At 42.1% G+C, this 21733-nt stretch overlaps 1 protein-coding gene across 6 annotated transcripts in view; it reads left to right on the top strand.

Annotated features, from left to right (window-relative positions):
* The window catches only part of RBL1 (RB transcriptional corepressor like 1), a 92628-nt gene that overhangs the window by 21552 nt on the left and 49343 nt on the right, over positions 1-21733 (top strand). For 4 of the 6 annotated variants that reach the window (XM_030915684.1, XM_030915686.1, XM_030915683.1 and 1 more), the window contains 9 exons: positions 3685-3885; positions 4567-4631; positions 4743-4871; positions 4982-5142; positions 6724-6773; positions 9922-10108; positions 10925-11091; positions 15609-15721; positions 16199-16302. In XM_030915684.1, coding sequence (XP_030771544.1) covers positions 3685-3885; positions 4567-4631; positions 4743-4871; positions 4982-5142; positions 6724-6773; positions 9922-10108; positions 10925-11091; positions 15609-15721; positions 16199-16302 — 1177 coding nt within the window. Of the gene's footprint in view, positions 1-3684; positions 3886-4566; positions 4632-4742; positions 4872-4981; positions 5143-6723; positions 6774-9921; positions 10247-10924; positions 11092-15608; positions 15722-16198; positions 16303-21733 lie in introns of all 6 variants that reach the window. The other 2 variants (XM_030915688.1, XM_030915687.1) reach the window with 2 other exon arrangements.

Here is a 21733-nt window from a genome sequence, read left to right as displayed (position 1 = left end):
AAAAACTGTAATCATGGTTTAAGTTATAACAGTACTATAAGATTTTTTTGTTTTCAAACATTCTGATGCATTTTGTTCCAGGTTAGGAAAACCATTCTTGGGAGAGCAGTATGTGCAATGGATTATATGATGATGTAGTAGTCAAGGCTCTTGTTTATAAAAAGCAGGTATCAGTCTAGGCAACAAAAGGTGAGACCCCTGTCTCTAAAAAACATTTTAAAATTAGCTGGGTGTGGGGGCACATACCTGTTGTCCCAGCCACTTGGGAGGCTGGAGCGGGAGGATTGATTACTTGAGTCCAGGAAGTCGAGCCTGCAGTGAGCCACGATCACGCCACTGTACTCCAGCCTGAGTGACAGAGCAGGACCCTATCTCAAAAAAATAAAAGATATCACTTATCAACTTTGGCTGACTTATAAGAAGTATTGGATAGGTGATAAAATCTTTAGGATGACTTAAGAAAACTAGGCTTAGAAAAGGCCAGGAACAAAAGGAGGGTGGCCACATAGCCAAAGACCGTATCACAGAATCCATCTAGCAAGGACACAGTTTGCTTAGCTAGCAATGCTGTCCCTGGACATTGCCACTTTATTTGTGCCGGGAGCTTGATCCTGCTGTAAGAATTTACCACTTCTTCACTTCTCTGCACCACCAGCTTCAGATTCAAAATCTCAGGCAGGTGTATCTGACAAAGGATATGATTATATGCCTTCATCCTAGCTTCCAGTAAAGCTGATCTGTCTAGTGGTAGACAGGGTTCAAAAGTGGAAATGTCCTCAAAGCAAAGCGTTTCACATGCAAAATGTGATCATCCAAATATAAAAACAATTTTTTTTTTTTTTTAAGACGGAGTTTCGCTCTTGTTGCTCAGGCTAGAGTGCAATGGTGCGATCTCAGCTCACCGCAACTTCGCCTCCCAGGTTCAAGCAATTCTCTTGTCTCAGCCTCCCAAGTAGCTGGGACTACAGGCATGCGCCACCATGCCTGGCTAATTTTGTATTTTTAGTAGAGACAGGGTTTCTCCATGTTGGTCAGGCTGGTCTCAAGCTCCTGAACTCAGGTCGTCCACCTGCCTTGGCCTCCCAAAGTGCTGGGATTACAGGTGTGAGCCACTGCGCCGGCCAAAAAACAAAATTTTTAAAGTCCTTTGTAAGGCAGCATAATTTTTTGTAAGCCAAAAAAATGTTTAGTAATCTGACGAATGTTTTGTTGCTATTGATAAGAATCTTTTAATGAGGTTCTTAAGAGTGTCAGATTTTAATCAGCATGTCCAGAGTTTGAATGCTGTATTAGGACGTTTTACATTGCTATGAAGGAATACCTGAGGCTGAGTGACTTATTTAAAAAAAAAGATTTAATTGGCCCAGAGTTCTGCAGGCCGTGTAGGAAGCATGGGGCTGGCATCTGCTCCTGGTGAGGGTCTCAGGAAGTTTACAGTCATGGTGGAAGGTGAAGGGGGAGGAGGCACATTACATGATGAGAGCAGGAGCAATTGAGGGTGGGAAGTGCCACACTTTTAAACAGCCGGATGAGTGACAACTAAACTCATTACCATGAGGACAGCACCAAGCCGTTCATGAGGGATCTGCTCCCATGACCCAAACACCTCCCACTAGGTCCACCTCCAACATTGGAGGTAACTTTTCTTTTTTATTTTATTTTATTTTATTTATTTATTTTGAGACGGAGTCTTGCTCTGTCGCCCAGGCTGGAGTGCAGTGGCACAATCTCGGCTCACTGCAACCTCCGCCTCCTGGGTTCACGCCATTCTCCTGCCTCACCCTCCCAAGTAGCTGGGACTATAGGCGCTCGCCACTACGCCTGGCTAATTTTTTGTATTCTTTAGTAGAGACAGGGGTTTCACTGTGTTAGCCAGGATGGTCTCGATCTCCTGACCTCGTGATCCACCCGCCTCAGCCTCCCAAAGTGCTGGGATTACAGGCGTGAGCCACCGCGCCCGGCCTCTTTTTTATTTTTTTGAAACAGTCTTTCACTCTCTTGCCCAGGCAATAGCATGTTCATGACTCACTGCAGCTTCAACCCCTCAGGCTCAAGTGATCCTCCTGCCTCAGCTTCCTGAGTAGCTGGGCCCACAGGCACACTACCACGCTTTGCTAACTTTTACATTTTTTGTAGGGACGAGGTCTCACTGTGTTGCCCAAGCTGGTCTCAAACTGGTGGACTCAGATGATCCTCCAGTCTCACCCTCCCAAAGTGTTGGGATTACAGGCATGAGCTACCATGCCCAGCCAAGGAAATTACATTGCACCATGAGATTTGGAGGGGACAAAACATCCAAACCATATTAAATAGCGTTGGATAATTTTCTGTTAATGTCTTCTGTCACCTTAAAAAGAAATTATAAGTGTTGGCTGGGCGAAATGGACTTAAGCCTTTGCAATCTACATGAAATAATCAGAACATAGGGCCAGGTGCGGTGGCTCACGCCTGTAATCCCAGCACTTTGGGAGGCTGAGGCAGTTGGATCATCTGAGGTCAGGAGTTCAAGACCATCCTGGCCAACATGGTGAAACCTCATCTACTAAAAATACAAAAATTAGCCAGGCATGGTGGTGCGCGCCTGTAGTCCCAGCTTTCAGGAGGTGGAGGCAGGAAGATTGCTTGAAGCTGGGAGGCAGAGGTTGCAGTGAGCCAAGATCATGCCACTACACTCCAGCCTGGGTGACAGTGAGACTCCATCTCCCAAAAAAAAAAAAAAAATTACAAGTATTATTCTGTGTATATTGTTAGACCTTTAATTAAGTGAGCTTTGACATTGCAAGTTTTCTATCTAAGACCACACTAACATACAGACATAAAAAAATATACCCAGAATTGGGCTGGGCGCGGTGGCTTGCCTGAACACAGGAGGTGGAAGTTGCAGTGAACCAAGATGGTGCCACTGCACTCCAGCCTGGGCAGCAGAGCTATTAAGTTTTTTTCTGAGTATGTGCTACCTTTACTTTTGGTGGTGGAACCACGCATTGGAACTCAAACCCTTGAGTTTTACTCCTAACCTATAACAATCTGGTGCCTATAACAAATCTGGTGCTTCATAATCAAATTCCCATTTGGAAAATGAAATTGTCTTTCCATTTGGGAGACTTCTGGTTTTCCTCAAACTAATTTTATAACCTATAAATCTGTTAACTAACATTAACTTTGTAAATTTTATGCAGAATACTATCTAGGTAATATAGAGAATAAAGGAAGTAGATAGGCGCTCTTGCTCCCTCCATAGAAGTAACGCTCTATGTGATGACCCCTAATTAATAACCTGTATTCTCCTGGTGATCCTGGGAACCAAAGTGATTTCATAATGAGGATTTTTTTTTTTAATTAAATTTAGGCTTGAGAGATGGTGTTTGTTCTTTGTTCATGTGAGACAGTGTCTTGCTTTGTGACCCAGGCTGGAGTGCATGATCAAGGCTTACTGCAGCCTCGACATCCTGGGCTCAAGCAATTCTCCCACCTCAGCCTCCCGAGTAACTGGAGCTACAGGCACGTGCCACCACACCCAGATAATTTTTTAAATTTTTGTAGAGTTAGGGTCTTACTGTGTTGCCTGGGAGGTCTGGCATTTTAATAAAGAATCTTAGTCATGAATAGAATATTTCCTTTCAATCCATTATATAAATGAATTAATTTTAAAGGTGACTTTTTTCTCCTCCCTTTTTTTTTTAGTTTAATACAATTTTTTAGTAAAATGAAGAAGTGGATGGACATGTCAAATCTACCACAAGAATTTCGTGAACGTATAGAAAGGCTAGAGAGAAATTTTGAGGTGTCTACTGTAATATTCAAAAAATATGAGCCAATTTTTTTAGATATATTTCAAAATCCATATGAAGAACCACCAAAGTTACCGCGAAGCCGGAAGCAGAGGTGAGCCGTTAATCCTTACATAATTGACATAAAGATTATGATACAAACTAAGAGAATGTACTTTTTTGAAAGTCTGTTTTTTATGAAAAGTATTCCTGCAAAGAACTTAATTATTTTCTTTTTAAATCCATGTACAATTATCCATGTTTGGAAATTCAGAATAATACTTTTACTTATTTTTTTTTCTTTTTTTTTTTTTTTTTTTTTTTGAGATGGAGTCTCGCTCTGCTGCCCAGGCTGAAGTGCAGTGTCGTGATCTCGGCTCACTGCAACCTCTGTCTCCCAGGTTCAAGCAATTCTCCTACCTCAGCCTCCTGAGTAGCTGGGATCACAGGTGTGCGCCACCCCGTCTGGCTGATTTTTTGTATTTTTAGTAGAGATGGGGTTTCACCGTGTTGGCCAAGATGGTCTCCAACTCATAACCTCAGGTGACCCACCCACCTCGGCCTCCCAAAGTGCTGGGATTACAGACATGAGCCACCACACCTGGCCCTATGTTCTGATTATTTTATGTAGATTGTAAAAGCTTACTTAAGTCCATTTCATAAATAATAGATAACTTTTCTTCATGAATGGAATTTCATGTGTAATTTGATCTATTTGATATTTATATTTACTATTTCAGTTTACATGATATTTAGCAAGCTAGTCAGACAAAAAGTAATTTTTTTCCCTTTTTAGGAGGATTCCTTGCAGTGTTAAGGATCTGTTTAATTTCTGTTGGACACTTTTTGTTTATACTAAGGGTAAGATGACACTTTCGGTGGTCTTACATTTCTACTGTGGGAACTTGGTGCTATTTGACATGAGAGGTTTCTGGTTTTTGTGTCTTTTCTTTTTTTTCCCCCCTTATAAAGGTAATTTTCGGATGATTGGGGATGACTTAGTAAACTCTTATCATTTACTTCTATGCTGCTTGGATCTGATTTTTGCCAATGCGATTATGTGCCCAAATAGACAAGACTTGCTAAATCCATCGTTTAAAGGTAAGACCTTTTATTTGTTTTTGAAAACTGATTATCAGTTTTTGGAAAAAGATTTTTGAAAGTTGACCATATTTTTTTTTCCCTCTGCTCTTCCTACACTGTCAAACTAGGTTTACCATCTGATTTTCATACTGCTAACTTTAGGGCTTCTGAAGAGCCGCCCTGCATCATTGCTGTACTGTGTGAACTGCATGATGGACTTCTAGTAGAAGCAAAAGGAATAAAGGAGCACTACTTTAAGCCATATATTTCAAAACTCTTTGACAGGAAGGTACTGTACTTATAATTAGATGACTGAGATGTTTACAGGTCAGCAATAATGTCAGAAGAAAAAAAGTTTTAAGCAAGTTCTCAGCATTATAGAACTTAGGGTCAGGATTCCCAGGCTTTAGCCTCTACTGTGATTCGGAATTTCCTTATGATCTTGTGTGATGTGAGAAACAGAGCTGTTGAAAAATGTGACCGAATGTATGTTCTGTTGGGTAAACATACTGTCAGAGGCAACCGTAGTCCCAGCTATCAGGGACTATGTAGGAGGTACTGATAAAGAATTGTAAAGAACAGAACATCAGAGTAGGGCTGACAAAGAATTAGGAAAAACAGGAAGTCAGAATAAGCTGACTAATTTACTGCCACAATTTGAATAACTGCTGACTGTTGACTAAAAGTAGGATGATGTATAACAACCACAAGTTTTAATTCCATGTAAATCGAGCAGAAAATCCATGATAGTTTTGTAGCCACTTGTAAGCTATCTGTGTGCATTCTGGACATTTTCTCCTTAGTAATTAACTTAGCTATTTCTACATTTATGAATTGGCTTGTTCCTCTGGGTCTCAATTTCTTATTTCCCCAACATCAAGCCATTAAATGTAGTTAGGCCTCAAGATTTCTCTTTGCTAAAAGGAGGGGTTTGGATTATGTATCCCACTTTTCAAATATTAAGAGATTTTTCTTTAAGCATAAATTGTTCCCTTACTGGTTTCTTCTTCTTTTATGCAAACTTTTGTATTCAGTCTTGTGTTCCTCAGATATCTATATTATGGCCCATTGTCTGTATGCTAAACATCTCTAGCAAAGAAAACTTTTTTTTTTTTTTTTTTTTTTTTTTGAGACGGAGTCTCGCTCTGTTGCCCGGGCTGGAGTGCAGTGGCTGGATCTCAGCTCGTTGCAAGCTCCGCCTCCCAGGTTCATGCCATTCTCCTGTCTCAGCCTCCCGAGTAGCTGGGACTACAGGCGCCCGCCACCTTGCCCGGCTAGTTTTTTGTATTTTTTAGTAGAGACGGGGTTTCACCGTGTTAGCCAGGATGGTCTCGATCTCCTGACCTCGTGATCCGCCTCGGCCTCCCAAAGTGCTGGGATTACAGGCTTGAGCCACTGCGCCCGGCAAAGAAAACTCTTTTTAAAGGATCCCAGGGACTGGGTGAGGTGGCTCACGCCTGTAATGCCAACACCTTGGGAGGCCAAGGCAGGTGGACTGCTTGAGCCCAAGAGTTCCAGACGAGCCTGGGCAATGTGGCAAAATCTCGTCTCTACAAACAATACAAAAATTAGTAGGGCGTGGTGGTGCACGCTTGTAGTCCCAGCTACTTGGCAGGCTGAGGCTGCAGTGAGCCATGATTGTACCACTGCACTCCAGCCCTGGTGACAGAACCAAACCCTATCTAAAAAAAAAAAGTTTAAAAAAATGTTATTTGCATGCTAAATAGTTTATCCTAGTCTGAAAGAAATATTTAATTATTCTGTTTTGTGTGTGTGTTATAAGAATATGGAAATTTAGATAAATTTCATGTTTGTGTGTGTATTAATATGCTTAATTATATGGTGTCCCAAAATAATTTTTTCTTCACAGATATTAAAAGGAGAATGCCTCCTGGACCTTTCAAGTTTTACTGATAATAGGTAAATATCTGGTACTAGTGGTGCCTGGCATATCACAAGCTGTCGTATTTGTTGATTTGTTGAAATTTGTTAAGCATAACATTATATCAAAGTAAGACCTCCAAATTCAAGTTCTTTCTGCTTTAGTGGCATTGAATGGGTATTGTCACTAAGACTTGTTGGCTTTAAATACATTTATTTTAAGAAATCAAAGCTGGGCACGGTGGCCCACACCTGTAATCCCAGCACTTTGGAAGGCCAAGGCAGGCAGATTGCTTGAGCTCAGAACGTTGGAGACCAGCCTGGGCAACATGGTGAAACCCTGTCTCTACAAAAAATGCAAAAATCAGCCGGATGTAGTGGCGTGAGCCTGTATTCCCAGCTACTTGGGAGGCTTAGGTGGGAGGATCATTTGAATCTGGGAGGTTGAGGTTGCAATGAGCCGTGATTGCACCACTGCACTTCGGTCTGGGTGACAGAGTGAGACCCTATTTCCAAAAAAAAAAAAAAAGGAAAAAAGAAAGAGGCCGGGCATGGTGGCTCACGCCTATAATCCCAACACTTCGGGAGGCCAAGGTGGGCCGATCACTTGAGGTCAGGAGTTTGAGATCAGCCTGGCCAACATGGTGAAACCCCATCTTTACTAAAAATACAAAAATTAACTGAGTGTGGTGGCAGGTACCTGTAATTTCAGCTACTTGGGAGGCTGAGGCAGGAGAATTGCTTGAACCCAGGAGGCACAGGTTGCAGTGAGCCGAGATCACGCCACTGCACTCTAGCCTAGGCAACAGAGTGAGATTCCATCTCAAAAAAAAAAAATTATTGACACTTATGTATTTATTTTTAGTTTTAGTTTTTTAGAAACAGGATCTCACTGTGTTGCCCAGGCTGGTCTCGAATTCCTGGCCTCAAGCAATCCTCTCACCATAGTCTCCCAAAATGCTAGGATTACAGGCATGACCCACCACAGCCAGCGAATTGACATTTAAAACAGCTACCCGGCCAGGCGCGCATTGGCTCATGCCTATAATCCTAGCACTTTGGGAGGCTAAGGCAGGCAGATCACGAGGTCAGGAGATTGAGATCATCCTGGCCAAAATGGTGAAACCTGGTCTGTACTAAAAATACAAAAATTAGCTGGGCGTGGTGGCACATGCCTGTAGTCCCAGATGCTTGGGAGGCTGAGGTAGGCGGATTGCTTGAACCCAAGAGGTGGAGGTTGCAGTGAGCTGAGATTGCACCACTGCACTCCAGCCTGGGCAACAGAGCAAGACTCGTCTCAAATAAAAATAAAAATAAAAATCAAGGCCAGGCACAGTGGCTCACACCTGTAATCCCATCACTTTGGAAGGCCAAGGCAGGCAGATCGCTTGAGCTCAAAAGGTTGGAGACCAGCCTGGGCAACATGGTGAAACCCTGTCTTTACGAAAAATACACAAATCAGCTGGACGTAGTGGCACGAGCCTGTATTCCCAGCTACTTGGGAGGCTGAGGTAGAAGGATCATTTTAATCTGGGAGGTTGAGGTTGCAGTGAGCTATGATTGCACCACTGCACTTCAGCCTGGGTGATGGAGCAAGACCCTGTTTCCAAAAAAAAAACAAGAAAAAAAGAAAGAGGCCGGGCATGGTGGCTCACACTTGTAATCCCAACACTTTGGGAGGCCGGAGTGGGCCGATCACTTGAGGTCAGGAGTTTGAGATCAGCCTGGCCAACATGGTGAAACCTATCTCTACTAAAAATACAAAAATTATCTGGGTGTGGTGGCACCTGTAATCTCAGCTGCTTGGGAGACTGAGGCAGGAGAATCACTTGAACCCAAGAGGCAGAGGTTGCAGTGAGCTGAGATCACACCAGTGCACTCTAGCCTAGGCGACAGAGCAAGATTCCATCTCAAAAAAAAAAAAAAAAAAAAAAATCATTGACACGTATTTATTTTTATTTTTTTAGAGATGGGATCTCACTGTGTTGCCCAGGCTGGCCTCGAATTCCTGGCCTCAAGCAATCCTCTCACCATAGCCTCCCAAAGTGCTAGGATTACAGGCATGACCCACCACACCCAGCCAATTGGCATTTAAAACAGCTACTCAGCCAGGCGCGCAGTAGCTCACACCTGTAATCCTAGCACTTTGGGAGACTGAGGTGGGCAGATCACAAGGTCAGGAGATCGAGACCATCTTGGCCAACGTGGTGAAACCCCATCTCTACTAAAAGTACAAAAACTAGCCAGGCATGGTGGTGCAAGCCTGTAGTCCCAGCTACTCAGGAGGCTAAGGCAGGAGAATTGCTTAGACCTGGGAGGTAGAGGCTGCAGTGAGCAAAGATCACATCACTGCATACCAGCCTGGGTGACAGAGTGAGACTGTGTCTTAAAAACAAACAAACAAAAAACAGCTGTTCTCTTGAGAAACTAATAAATGGACCCAATGACTCTGTATTTCACTTTACATTCTTTCACTAATCACATGTTGGCAGTGCCCATATATATATATTTTTTTCTGAGATGGAATCTCACTCTGTTGCCCAGGCTGGAGTGCAGTGACGCGATCTTGGCTCACTGCAAGCTCCGCCTCCCGGGTTCAGGCCATTCTCTTGCCTCACCCTCCTGAGTAGCTGGGACAACAGGTGCCTGCCACCACACCCGGCTAATTTTTTGTATTTTTAGTAGAGATGGGATTTCACCATGTTAGCCAGGATGGTCTCGATCTCCTGACCTCATGGTCCGCCCACCTCGGCCTCCCAAAGTGCTGGGATTACAGGCGTGAGCCACTGCGCCCGGCCCTTTTGTTTTTTGAGACGGAGTCTTGCTCTGTTGCCAGGCTGGAGGGCGCTGGCGCAATCTTGGCTCACTGCAACCTCCACCTGCCATATTTCAAAGCCACTATTGTTTCCTTAGTGATGAGAAACCATTTTCATAATTAGATTCAACTAGTTTTCAGATTAAGTATATGTAGTCTCTCACTTTTCAAAGTAATTTATTGGTTGTGTGAATGTGAAGAATGTCCATAATCAGGTAGGACCCTCTGATATTGTTAGATGGGCAGAGTTAATAAAAATTAGAAAGTTGTCAGATTTTCTAAGCTGTAAACACTAAATCTATCTTCAAGTCAAAATAAATCCATTGTGTAACTTAGTATTAGTATTACAGCTTGTTATAATTCTCTTTGCAGCAAAGCAGTGAATAAGGAGTATGAAGAGTATGTTCTAACTGTTGGTGATTTTGATGAGAGGATCTTTTTGGGGGCAGATGCAGAAGAGGAAATTGGAACACCTCGAAAGTTCACTGGTGACACCCCATTAGGGAAACTGACCACACAGGCTAATGTGGAGTATAACCTTCAACAACACTTTGAAAAAGTAATATAACCTAGCCTGGCCTCAATCTTGAATGATCTTTTTCTCTGTGTGTCTGATTCTACTAACAGCAGAAGCATCTTTCAAGTTAAATCTTGAGTTTCTTCTACTAATTCATATTTCCCATGAAAGCCTTAAAAGGTAATTTTTAAAACTGGCATTTAGTATTTTTACCTTATTTCTTACTATTTTCATATTTTATATCCATTTTCCCAGCATGCCTGGGTTTATTAGAAGAGTATATGTCTTTTGACATGAAGAAGAAGTTTTCCTTTCTTACCGTTCTTTCTTTGCTTCAACGTAGCCTCTGTTACGTTGCTTTAAATTTTAGCTTGCTTTCCTACCCATGACACAAACTATGTGTTTTTCTGTAACTTCAGCCATAAAACTCTGGACTTGATTGTTAATGGCCAAGGCTTAACCCTGTATTTATGTGTAAAATGGGTTGGAGGAAGAGATCTAATGGAAAATTCACTTGTCTAGAACATAGTAAAACCTAAGTTTTAGTCCAAGCTTTGACATTAACTTAGTCAACTGAAACAAGTTTTCAGATTTCTCTGTTCCTATTTCCTCATATATAAAATTAAAGTATGTATACATTATCTTTCAAATCAGTGGTGTGAAGATTAAATGAAATTATAGGTAGAAAGTGCTTTAAAAAAGTGTTATTCAAGTATAAGGATGTTATTAGCATAGTATTGCTAAAAATTTCATGGATATTGTAAATATGAGTAGAGAAGATGGTAAATACACTGAATTAAACACATAATAAGGAAGATGGTAACTTTTAAAAACTCACAGATTTTTCTTTTCTGACAGAAAAGGTCATTTGCACCTTCTACCCCTCTGACAGGACAGAGATATTTACGAGAAAAAGAAGCCGTTATTACTCCTGTTGCATCAGCCACCCAAAGTGTCAGCCGGTTACAGAGTATTGTGGCTGGTCTGAAAAATGCCCCAAGTGACCAACTTACAAATATTTTTGAGTATGTATAATACTGTTATTTTTTCAAATGTCTTTTTAAAATTAGATTTCTTATTCCATTCTGTTTTTAGTATATTCAGAATTCTCAAGATAGTGGATGTTCATCTGGCAAGTTTTACTATACCATTTCAATCACAAAATATATTGACCTAAAACCATATTGAAGTACCTATTAAAAATTATGTATAACAGTCGGGCACAGTGGCACACACCTGTAGTCCCAGCTACTTGGGAAGCTAGTTTGGTCAACATAGTGAGACTAATTCCAGCTTGGCCAAGATAGGGAGACCTTATCTCTCCCTTTTTTTTTTTTTTTGAGACGAAGTCTCGCTCTGTCACCCAGGCTGGAGTGCAGTGGCCGGATCTCAGCTCACTGCAAGCTCCGCCTCTCGGGTTTATGCCATTCTCCTGCCTTAGCCTCCCGAGTAGCTGGGACTACAGGCGCCCGCCACCTCGCCCGGCTAGTTTTTTATATTTTATATTTTTAGTAGAGACGGGGTTTCACTGTGTTAGCCAGGATGGTCTCGATCTCCTGACCTCGTGATCCGCCCGTCTCGGCCTCCCAAAGTGCTGGGATTACAGGCTTGAGTCACCACGCCCCGGCCATACTTCAGGCTTTTTTGTATTTTTAGTAGAGATGGGGTTTCTCCACGTTGGTCAGGCTGGTCTCGAACTCCTGACCTCAGGTGATCTGCCCTCTTCGGCCTCCCAAAGTGCTGAGATTATAGGCATAAGCCACCGTGCCCAGCCCATAGAATAGAATTTTATACAGTTTTTTTTTTTTTGAGACGGAGTCTCGCTCTGTCGCCCAGGCTGGAGTGCAGTGGCCGGATCTCATCTCACTGCAAGCTCCACCTCCCGGGTTTACACCATTCTCCTGCCTCAGCCTCGCGAGTAGCTGGGACTACAGGCGCCCGCCACCTCGCCCAGCTAGTTTTTTGTATTTTTTTTAGTAGAGACAGGGTTTCACCAGGTTAGCCAGGATGGTCTCGATCTCCTGACCTCGTGATCTGCCCGTCTCGGCCTCCCAAAGTGCTGGGATTACAGGCTTGAGCCACTGCACCCGGCCTTTTTTTCTTTTTTGAGGAAGCATGATTCCTGGTAAAGATGGTAGAATGAAGCCAGATCAGAGAACCTTCTTTCCTAATACCTAATAAAATAAGAGAATAGTAAAAACCAGCAAAATATTTATCAGTGGCAACCAAATGAAGAGAGAGAGATGATTTCATGACATAAATTTCCAAAGTAGAGATCAAAAAGAAAATTGATGATTCTGGTATCCCTATCCCTAAGCAGTGTTGGAGAAAGAGGGTATAGTGATAGATCTTGAGAATTCTCATCAATACTTCAGATTTGGAGAGAAACAAATGGGGGAGCAGGCAGACAGATAAAAAGTCATACAAATCTCCCCAAGTGAAAAGTTTATATGTACCACCACCAGGATCCCAGCAGAAATATAAACAACTGCCAAGGGCTGCCATTTTCCAGCATTCCATGATGATATGGGGGAGAGATCCTCATATAACTAGACGTCCCTGACTAGGAATAGTGAACCCTGGAATGGGATTATTTAACTAAATCTCAGAAGACAAAGCAAAACCCTAGTTCTCCAAGAAAGGCTGAACATAGCTGAGCTCTCCCACATTCCTGAAACCTTCAGGATACAAGAAAGTGTACAAAACAATCTCCAGCCTCAGAAATAGCTCAGAAGAAAAGCATACTGCCGGTAAGGTAGGAAGACTGTCATGGATCTACCTCCCATATCACTTGAGTAAATAAATCTGGATTGAACTACTGTTCAAACATGAATAGGTTGAAAAGCAGTGACAAAGCAACTATACAAATATGTCAATAAGGGAAAAGAAGGAAGTACAGAATGCAAAAGAGAAAAAGTCTAGACACAAATGGAAACACTGGATGTTGTGGCTCATGCCTGTAATTGCAGCACTTTGGGAGGCTGAGGCAAGAGGAGCAGTTGAGCCCAGGAGTTTAAGACCAGCCTGAGCAACATGATGGGACCCTGTCTCTACAGAAAAAATTTAAAAATTAGTCATGGTGATATGTATTCCAGCTACTTGGGAGGCTGAGATGGGAGAGTCGCTTGAGCTCAGCCATGATCACACCATTGTACTCTAACCTGGGCAACAGAGCGAGACCCTATCTCAAAAAAAAAAGGAAAGACATCTGTGTTTGTGGACTGGAAGACTTAATATTGTTAAGATAGCTATATTAGAGGCCAGGTGCAATGGCACATATCTGTAATCCCAGGACTTTGAGAGGCCAGGGTGGGTGTTTTGCATGAGCTCAGGAGTTTGAGACTAGCCCGGGCAACAAAGCAAGACCTCATCTATACAAAAAACAAAATAAATAAAACCTAGCCATTGTGGCCTGTGTTTGTTTGTTTGTTTGTTTGTTTGTTTTGAGACGTAGTCTTGCTCTGTCACCAGGCTGGAATGCAATGACGTGATCTTGGCTCACTGCAAACTCTGCCTCCCAGGTTCAAGCAATTCTCCTGCCTCAGCCTCCAAGTAGCTGGGACTACAGGTGCCTGCCACTATGCCCAGCTAATTTTTGTATTTTTAGTAGAGATGGAGTTTCACCATCTTGACCAGGATGTTCTCGATCTCCTGACCTCATGATCCGCCTGCCTCGGCCTCCCAAAGTCCTGGGATTATAGGCATAAGCCACCACGCCCAACTTTTTTTGTTTGTTTGTTTGTTTGTTTTGAGAGAGTTTTGCTCTTATTGCCCAGGCTGGAGTGCAATGGCTCGATCTCAGCTCACTGCAACCTCCACCTCCCGGGTTCAATTGATTCTTCTGTCTCAGCCTCCCAAATAGCTGGATGACAGGCATGCACCACTACACCTGGCTAATATTTTGTATTTAGTAGAGATGGGGTTTTACCATGTTGGTCAGGCTGGTCTTGAACTGCTGACCTCAAATAATCCACCACCTTGGCCTCCAAAAGTGCTGGGATTACAACAGGCGTTAGTCACCAGGCCTGGCCAATTTTTGTATTTTTAGTAGAGACAGGGTTTCACCATGTTGGCCAGGCTGGTCTCCAACTCCTGGCCTCAAGTGACCCGCCCACCTTGGCCTCCTGAAGTGCTAGGAATATAGTTGTGAGCCACCACGCCCAGCCTCAAACCTGAAAGCTTTAACATAGCAAAGAAAACAATCAACAGAGTAAAAAAACAACCTATAGAATGGGAAAAGTAATTGTAAACCGTATATTAGATAAGGGGTTCATACTCAGAATATGTAAAGAACTCATAAAACTCAAGAACAACAAATAATTTAAAAATTGTGTAAAGGATTGAGTAGATATTTCTCCAAAGAATATATGCAACTGGCCAAAAGCATATGAAAAAAAATATCTGATATCACTTATCAGAGAGTTGCAAATCAAAATCACAATGAGATAATACCTCACATATCAGCATAGCCACTTCCCACTCATCACCCCAAAAAACCCAAAATAGCAGGTGTTGGTAAGGATGTGGAGAAATAGGAACCCTTACACACTGTTGGTAGAATTGTAAAGTGGTGCAGCCACTGTGGAAAACAGTATGGAGGTTCCTCAAAAAATTAAAAATAGAAGTACCATATGACTCAGCAATACCACTTCTGGGTATACATCCAAAAGAATTAAAAACAGCATATCAAAGGGATATTTGCACATCATGTTCACTGCAGCATTATTCCCAATAACCAAGATGTGGAAACACCTTAAGTGTCCATTGATAGAGAAAGAAAATGCTGTATGTGTATTTGTGTGTGTGTGTGTGTGTATATATAAATACAGATATAGATATGAGATGGAATATTATTCAGCCTTATAAAAGAAGGAAATCCTGCCATTTGCTACAACATGGATGAACCTTTAGTACATTATGTTAAGTGAAGTTAGTCAATCACAAAAAGACAAAATACTACATGATTCCACTCATATAAGGTACATGGTATAGTCAAACTTAGAGCAGCAAAGTTATATTACGTGTGTATACAATCTGTATTTTTATTATGTAATTTACATGTTAAAATATTTTATCATATAAAGCTTTGTTTACATATGTAGATTTCCAACTGAGAATACAACTTTGGCTGCTAAAAACCAATTCTTGAAGGAAGGCATGTTGGCTGGGCATGGTGGCTCACACCTGTTATCCCAGCATTTTGGGAGGCTGAGGTGGGTGAATCACAAGGTCAGGAAATCTAGACCAGCCTGGGCAACATGGTGAAACCCATCTCTACTAAAACTACAAAAATTAGCCAGGTGTGGTGGCACGTGCCTGTAATCACAGCTACTTGGGAGGTTGAGACGGGAGAATCGCTTGAACCCAGGAGGCAGAGGTTACAGTGAGCTGAGATCGCGCCACTGCACTCCAGCCTGGGCAACAGAGTGAGACCCCGTCTCAAAAAAACAAAAAAAAAGAAGGCATGTTAATACTCTGGTGTAGAGTTGTTTGTTTGTTTGTTTGTTTGTTTTTATAATTAGGTTCCTCTTGTATTTTGTAGATCTTGTGTGCGTAATCCTATGGAAAACATTATGAAAATACTAAAAGGAATGGGAGAGACTTTCTGCCAACACTATACTCAATCAACAGATGAACAGCCAGGATCTCACATAGGTAAGAAAAGAAAACTAAAGTTGGCATAGCATTGAAAATAAGTAATCCCCCCAAAATTAGAAATTCAAGTTTTTTCCTCTCCCGTTATTCTTATTTCTTTCTTTTTTTTTGAGACCGAGAGTGCAGTGACACGATCTCAACTCACTGCAACCTCCTTCTCCCAGGTTCAAGCGATTCTCCTGCCTCAGCCTCCCAAGTAGCTGCTATTACAGGCACCCACCACCACACTGGCTAATTTTGTATTTTTAGTAGAAACGGAGTTTCACCGTGTTGGTCAGGCTGGTCTCTGACTCCAGACCCCAGGTGATCTGCTCTCCTAGGCCTCCCAAAGTGCTAGGATTACAGGTGTGAGCCACCACTCCCGGGCTGCCCTGCTATTCTTAATGTATCAGATTTAAGTTTATGTATAATACTTGCTTTTCAGTCTTTAACAACTAAAATTCATTAACACATGTTTTCTCTGTATTTCCCCAATAGACTTTGCTGTAAACAGACTAAAGCTGGCAGAAATTTTGTATTATAAAATACTAGAGACCGTAATGGTTCAGGAAACACGAAGACTTCATGGAATGGACATGTCAGTAAGTAAATCCACTCTCTGCGCTACTGGCAAGGTCCAAAAGTTGTAGCCTGGAAGCAGTGTTTTGAGAGGCTCTGTAAGGCATTGTGGGGGTCACCAATCTAGGACACACTTGGCCAGGATGACATTTAGTTGACTTTAGCACATGCAAGACTAATCACATCTAGGCAGAAATGTGAAATAACACAAAGTTCATCTTTGGTACACATCAGTGTGTTTTAAGTTTTTTTTTTTTTTTTTTTTTTGGTTCTTTATTGCCAGCTAGTGATCCCTCCATCTGTTAAAGCAACTGTTAGTTAAGACATTTGTCCATACCTTCCAGGGATTTTGGATTATAAAATGGTGGGGGGAGGGGGGGGCGGTTTGTTTTGTTTCTTTAACTGTTTGACCAAGTCAGACCACTCTCTCCAGTAAGCTGTATAAAAGAATTTTTCTACAAATTCAAACCTATCATATGATCTTTGTTTCCTCTTCCTTCATTATTTCCCTCTGCAGTCACTCTTGAAGTCTTCTAACCTTCTATCCCAATAGGAACAGGTTGATGTCTTAAGGATGCTGCGTAACTATTGTAATAGAATTTCTCTTTGTGTTTATCTGGAAATTTTTTTCATATATTATCTGTGTTGGTTTCTCTTTTTCCTGGATTCTGTGTCTTTCTCTTTCATAGTTTACACTAATAATCTTGATGGTGCATACACTCCCATGGTTTTCTGAGAAATAAGTAAATTATATATATATATATATATATATATTTTTTTTTTTTTTTTTTTTTTTTAGACAGAGTCTTGCTCTGTCGCCTAGGCTGGAGTGCAGTGGCATGATCTCGGCTCACTGCAACCTCCATCTCCTGGGTTCAAGCGATTCGCATGCCTCAGCCTCCCGAGTAGCTGGGGTTACAGGTGCCCACCACCACACCTGGCTAATTTTTGTATTTTTAGTAAAGACAGGGTTTTACCATGTTGGCCAGGCTGGTCTTGAACTCCTGATCTCAAGTGATCTGCCCACCTCAGCCTCCCAAAGTGCTAGAATTACAGCCACCTCACCTAGCTGAAATAAGTAAATTTTTTAACTTTATTTATTTTAATTTTTTAATTTTTATTTATTTATTTATTTATTTTGATATGTAGTCTCGCTCTGTCACCCAGGCTGGAGTGCAGTAGCACAATCTCAGCTCACTGTAACCTCCGCCTCCTGAGTTCAAGCAGTTCTCTGCCACAGCCTCCCAACTAGCTGGAATCCCAAGATTCCAGGCAAGATTACAGCCACCCACCACCACACTCGACTAATTTTTTTGTATTTTTAGTAGAGACAGGGTTTCACCATCTTGGCCAGGCTGGTCTTGAACTCCTGACCTTGTGATCTACCTGCCTCAGCCTCCCAAAGTGCTGGGATTACAGGTGTGAGCCACTGTACCTGGCCAACTTTTTATTTTGAAATAATTACAGATTCACAGAAAGTTGCAAAAGTAGTACAGAGAAGTCCCACACAAAACATGGTTACAGTTTTATATACTGCAGTATCAGAACTGGGGAATTGACATTAAAACAGTGTGTGTGTGTGTGTGTGTGTGTGTGTGTGTGTGTGTGTGTGTGTGTGTGTGTGTGTGTGTATAAAATTGCATCATGTCAGTGGCTCAAGCCTGTAATCCCAGCACTTTGGGAGGCCGAGACGGGCGGATCACGAGGTCAGGAGATCGAGACCATCCTGGCTAACACGGTGAAACCCCGTCTCTACTAAAAAAATACAAAAAATTAGCCGGGCGAGATGGCGAGCGCCTGTAGTCCCAGCTACTCGGGAGGCTGAGGCGAGAGAATGGCATAAACCCGGGAGGCGGAGCTTGCAGTGAGCTGAGATCCGGCCACTGCACTCCAGCCTGGGCGACAGAGCGAAGACTCCGTCTCAAAAAAAAAAAAAAAAAAAAAAAAAAAAATTGCATCATGTGCATAGATTATGTAACCATCACCAAAATAAAGATACTGAACTGTTAAAGATCTCCTTCCTGCTACCTCTTTATAGTTAGTTACACTTACTCTTCTCAGCCATTACTGTTTCCCACTTCTACATACTCTGTATGAATTCAATTCTTTGCAATTTGTTTTAGTTATTTTGTAGCCCAGGATATGGTTTATCATGGTGAATGTTCTGTGGCCACTTGAAAAGAATGTAAATCCGGCCGGGCGCGGTGGCTCAAGCCTGTAATCCCAGCACTTTGGGAGGCCGAGACGGGCGGATCACGAGGTCAGGAGATCAAGACCATCCTGGCTCACACGGTGAAACCCCGTCTCTACTAAAAATACAAAAAACTAGCCGGGCGACCTGGCGGGCGCCTGTAGTCCCAGCTACTCGGGAGGCTGAGGCAGGAGAATGGCGTGAACCCGGGAGGCGGAGCTTGCAGTGAGCTGAGATCCGGCCACTGCACTCCAGCCTGGGCGACAGAGCGAGACTCCGTCTCAAAAAAAAAAAAAAAAAAGAATGTAAATCCTCACATTTAACCTTGTCAGTAGGTTCTTGGAAACAGTGACTTTAAGCAAAAACAACATACAATGAAACCAATTTTACCACAGGCTAACTGATATAAGCAAGAGTTTAAGTTCCTTTGGCATATGTCTAGTCACAAAAACATCACCAAACTTCTAAATAAAGACAAAACACTTACAATGTTAAACATTGAAATAAATAAGAGAAAGAGTAATAAAAATAAGGAAGATTATTACTTCTCCAGTTATTCCTGTTCAGGTTCATGAGTGACTAGAGCCTGCCTCAGCAGCTCAAGATGAAAGGCGGGACCCAACCCTAGTCAGGACACCATTTCATCATAGGACACACACACACCCACACTTACACTGTCACAATTTAGATACGCCAGTTAAGCTAATGTACATATCTTTTGAATGTAAGAAGAAACCAGAGTACCCAGCGAGAACTCATGCAGACATAGGAGAATGTGCAAATTTCATACAGTGGCCCCAGCTGGGAATCCATTATTTTTCATTGTTATAACAAAATGATGTTGAGCGAAATGATGTTATTCAAGGATCTGCAGTATTCTGCTATGTTTGGATGGAGTATTCTGTAAATGTCAATTTTATCTTGTTGGTTGATGTTGTTATTTTATATTCTTCATGATTTCCACTCTAGTTGTTATATCAGTTGTTGATAGAGGATGTTGAAGTATTCATGTATGATTGTAGATTTGTCTGTTTCTTTCAAGTCTGTCAGCTTTTCTCCACATATTTTGAAGCTCTGCTGTTTGATGCTTACACATTTAGGATTGCTGTCTGCCTTCTTAATGAATTAACTCTGTAATCATTATAAAATGTTACTCCCTGGCCAGGCGCAGTGGCTCACGCCTGTAATCCCAGCACTTTGGGAGATTGAGGCAGGTGGATCACCTGAGGTCAGTAGTTTGAGACCAGCCTGGCCAACATGGCGAAACACGGTCTCTACTAAAAATATAAAAGGCTGAGCATGGTGGCTTACATCTCTAATCCCAGCACCTTAGGAAACCAAGGCAGGTAGATCACCTGAGGTCAGGAGTTCGAGACCAGCCTGACCAACATGGCAAAACCCTGTCTCAACTAAAAATACAAAAATTAGCCAGGGGTGGTGATGAGTACCCATAGTCCCAGCTACTCAGGAGTTTGAGACAGGAGAACTGCTTGAACCCAGGAGGTGGAGGCTGCAGTGAGCCAAGATCGCACCACTGCACTCCACCTTGTGCAGCAGAGTGAGACTCTATCTAAAAAAAACAAATAAATAAAAATACAAAAATTAGCCGGGCATGGTGGCAGGTGCCTGCAATCCCAGCTACTTGGGAGGCTGGAGCAGGAGAATCGCTTGAGCCGGGGAGGCAGAGGTTGCAGTGAGCTGAGATCACACCACTGCACTCCCGCCTGGAAGACAGAGCAAGACTGCATCTCAAAATAAATAAATAAATAAGTCTGGGCACGGTAACTCACGCTGGTAATCCCAGCACTTTGGGAGGCCAAGCTGGGTGGGTCACAAAGTCAGGAGTTCGAGACCAGCCTGGCCAACATAGTGAAACCCTGTCTCTACTAAAAATACAAAAATTAGCCAGGCATAGTGGCGTGCACCTGTAATCCCAGCTACTCGGGAGGCTGAGACAGGAGAATCGCTTGAACCTGGGAAGCGGAGGTTGTGGTGAGCCAAGATTGTGCCACTGCACTCCAGCCTGGGCAACAGAGTGAGACTCCCATCTCAAAAAAAAAAAATTAAAAATAAAATAAATAAAATGTTCCTCTCTGTCCGTGGTAATTTTCTTTGCTCTGAAATCTACCTGATGTTTATGCACAACCACTCCTGCCTTCTTTTCGTTAATGTTTGCGTGGCATATTTTTTTCATCCTTTTTCAAGTGATCTTTGAAGTGAATTTCTTATAGTCAGTATATAGTTGGGTCATTTTTTTTTTCCTAATCTTTGCTAATCTCTGTCATTTAATTAGTAAACTTAGATGACTTACATTTAGTAATTGTTATGTTAGCACTTAAGTCTGCTTTTTATTTTTGTTTTCTGTTTGCTCTCACTCTTTTTTTATTTTGTTTTGTTTTCTTTTTCCTCCCTTCCTGTGGGTAACTTGAACATTTTTTAGAGCCTTGTAAAGCTTTTTTTTTATATAGATGTTTTGTATAGCCATTTAACCAATTTAAGTAAAGTATAGAAACCGTACCTCACTTAAAGTCCCTTTTAAAGATTTTGCATAAGTACCTTTATTTTAGACTCATAATTGATTGATAGTTGTCTATGTACAGAATTCAAGATTGGTGGGAGAGGCTGGGTGCCGTGGCTCACCCCTGTAATCCCAACACTTTGGGAGGCCAAGGCAGGTGGATCACCTAAGGTCAGAAGTTCTAGACCAGCCGGACCAACATGGTGAAACCCTGTCTCTACTGAAAAATACAAAATTAACTAGGCGTGGTGGCACATGCCTGTAATCCCAGCTACTTGGGAGAGGCTGAGGCAGGATCGTTTTAACCCAGGAGACAGAGGTTGCAGTGAGCCGAGATCACGCCATTGCACTCCAGCCTGGGCAACAAGAGCAACACCCCATCTCAGACAAAAAAAAAAAAAAAAAAGATTGGTGGGAGGCTGAGACAAGAGGATTGCTTGAGCCCAGGAGTTTGAGGTTGTAGTATACTGTGTACTGTATGTACACTGTGTAGGATGATTATACTGTGAATAGCTACTGTACTCCAACCTAGGCAACATAACAAGACCCTATCCCTAAAAACAAAAAATTAACTTAAAAAAAGAAAATAATTTTAGATTGACAATCATTTTCCTTTATGAGTTTGAAGGCACTGTTGCATTATTTTCTATTATAGATTCCACTGTTACTAATGAGAAGTCCAGTGACATTCTCATTCTTACTAAGTAGTATGTGACCTGTTTTTTTTTTTCTGGAATCTTTGAGT

This window comes from Rhinopithecus roxellana, chromosome 13 (genome assembly GCF_007565055.1).
Source record: "Rhinopithecus roxellana isolate Shanxi Qingling chromosome 13, ASM756505v1, whole genome shotgun sequence".
Taxonomy (NCBI): domain Eukaryota; kingdom Metazoa; phylum Chordata; class Mammalia; order Primates; family Cercopithecidae; genus Rhinopithecus; species Rhinopithecus roxellana.
This window is presented reverse-complemented; position numbering and strand designations above follow the sequence as displayed.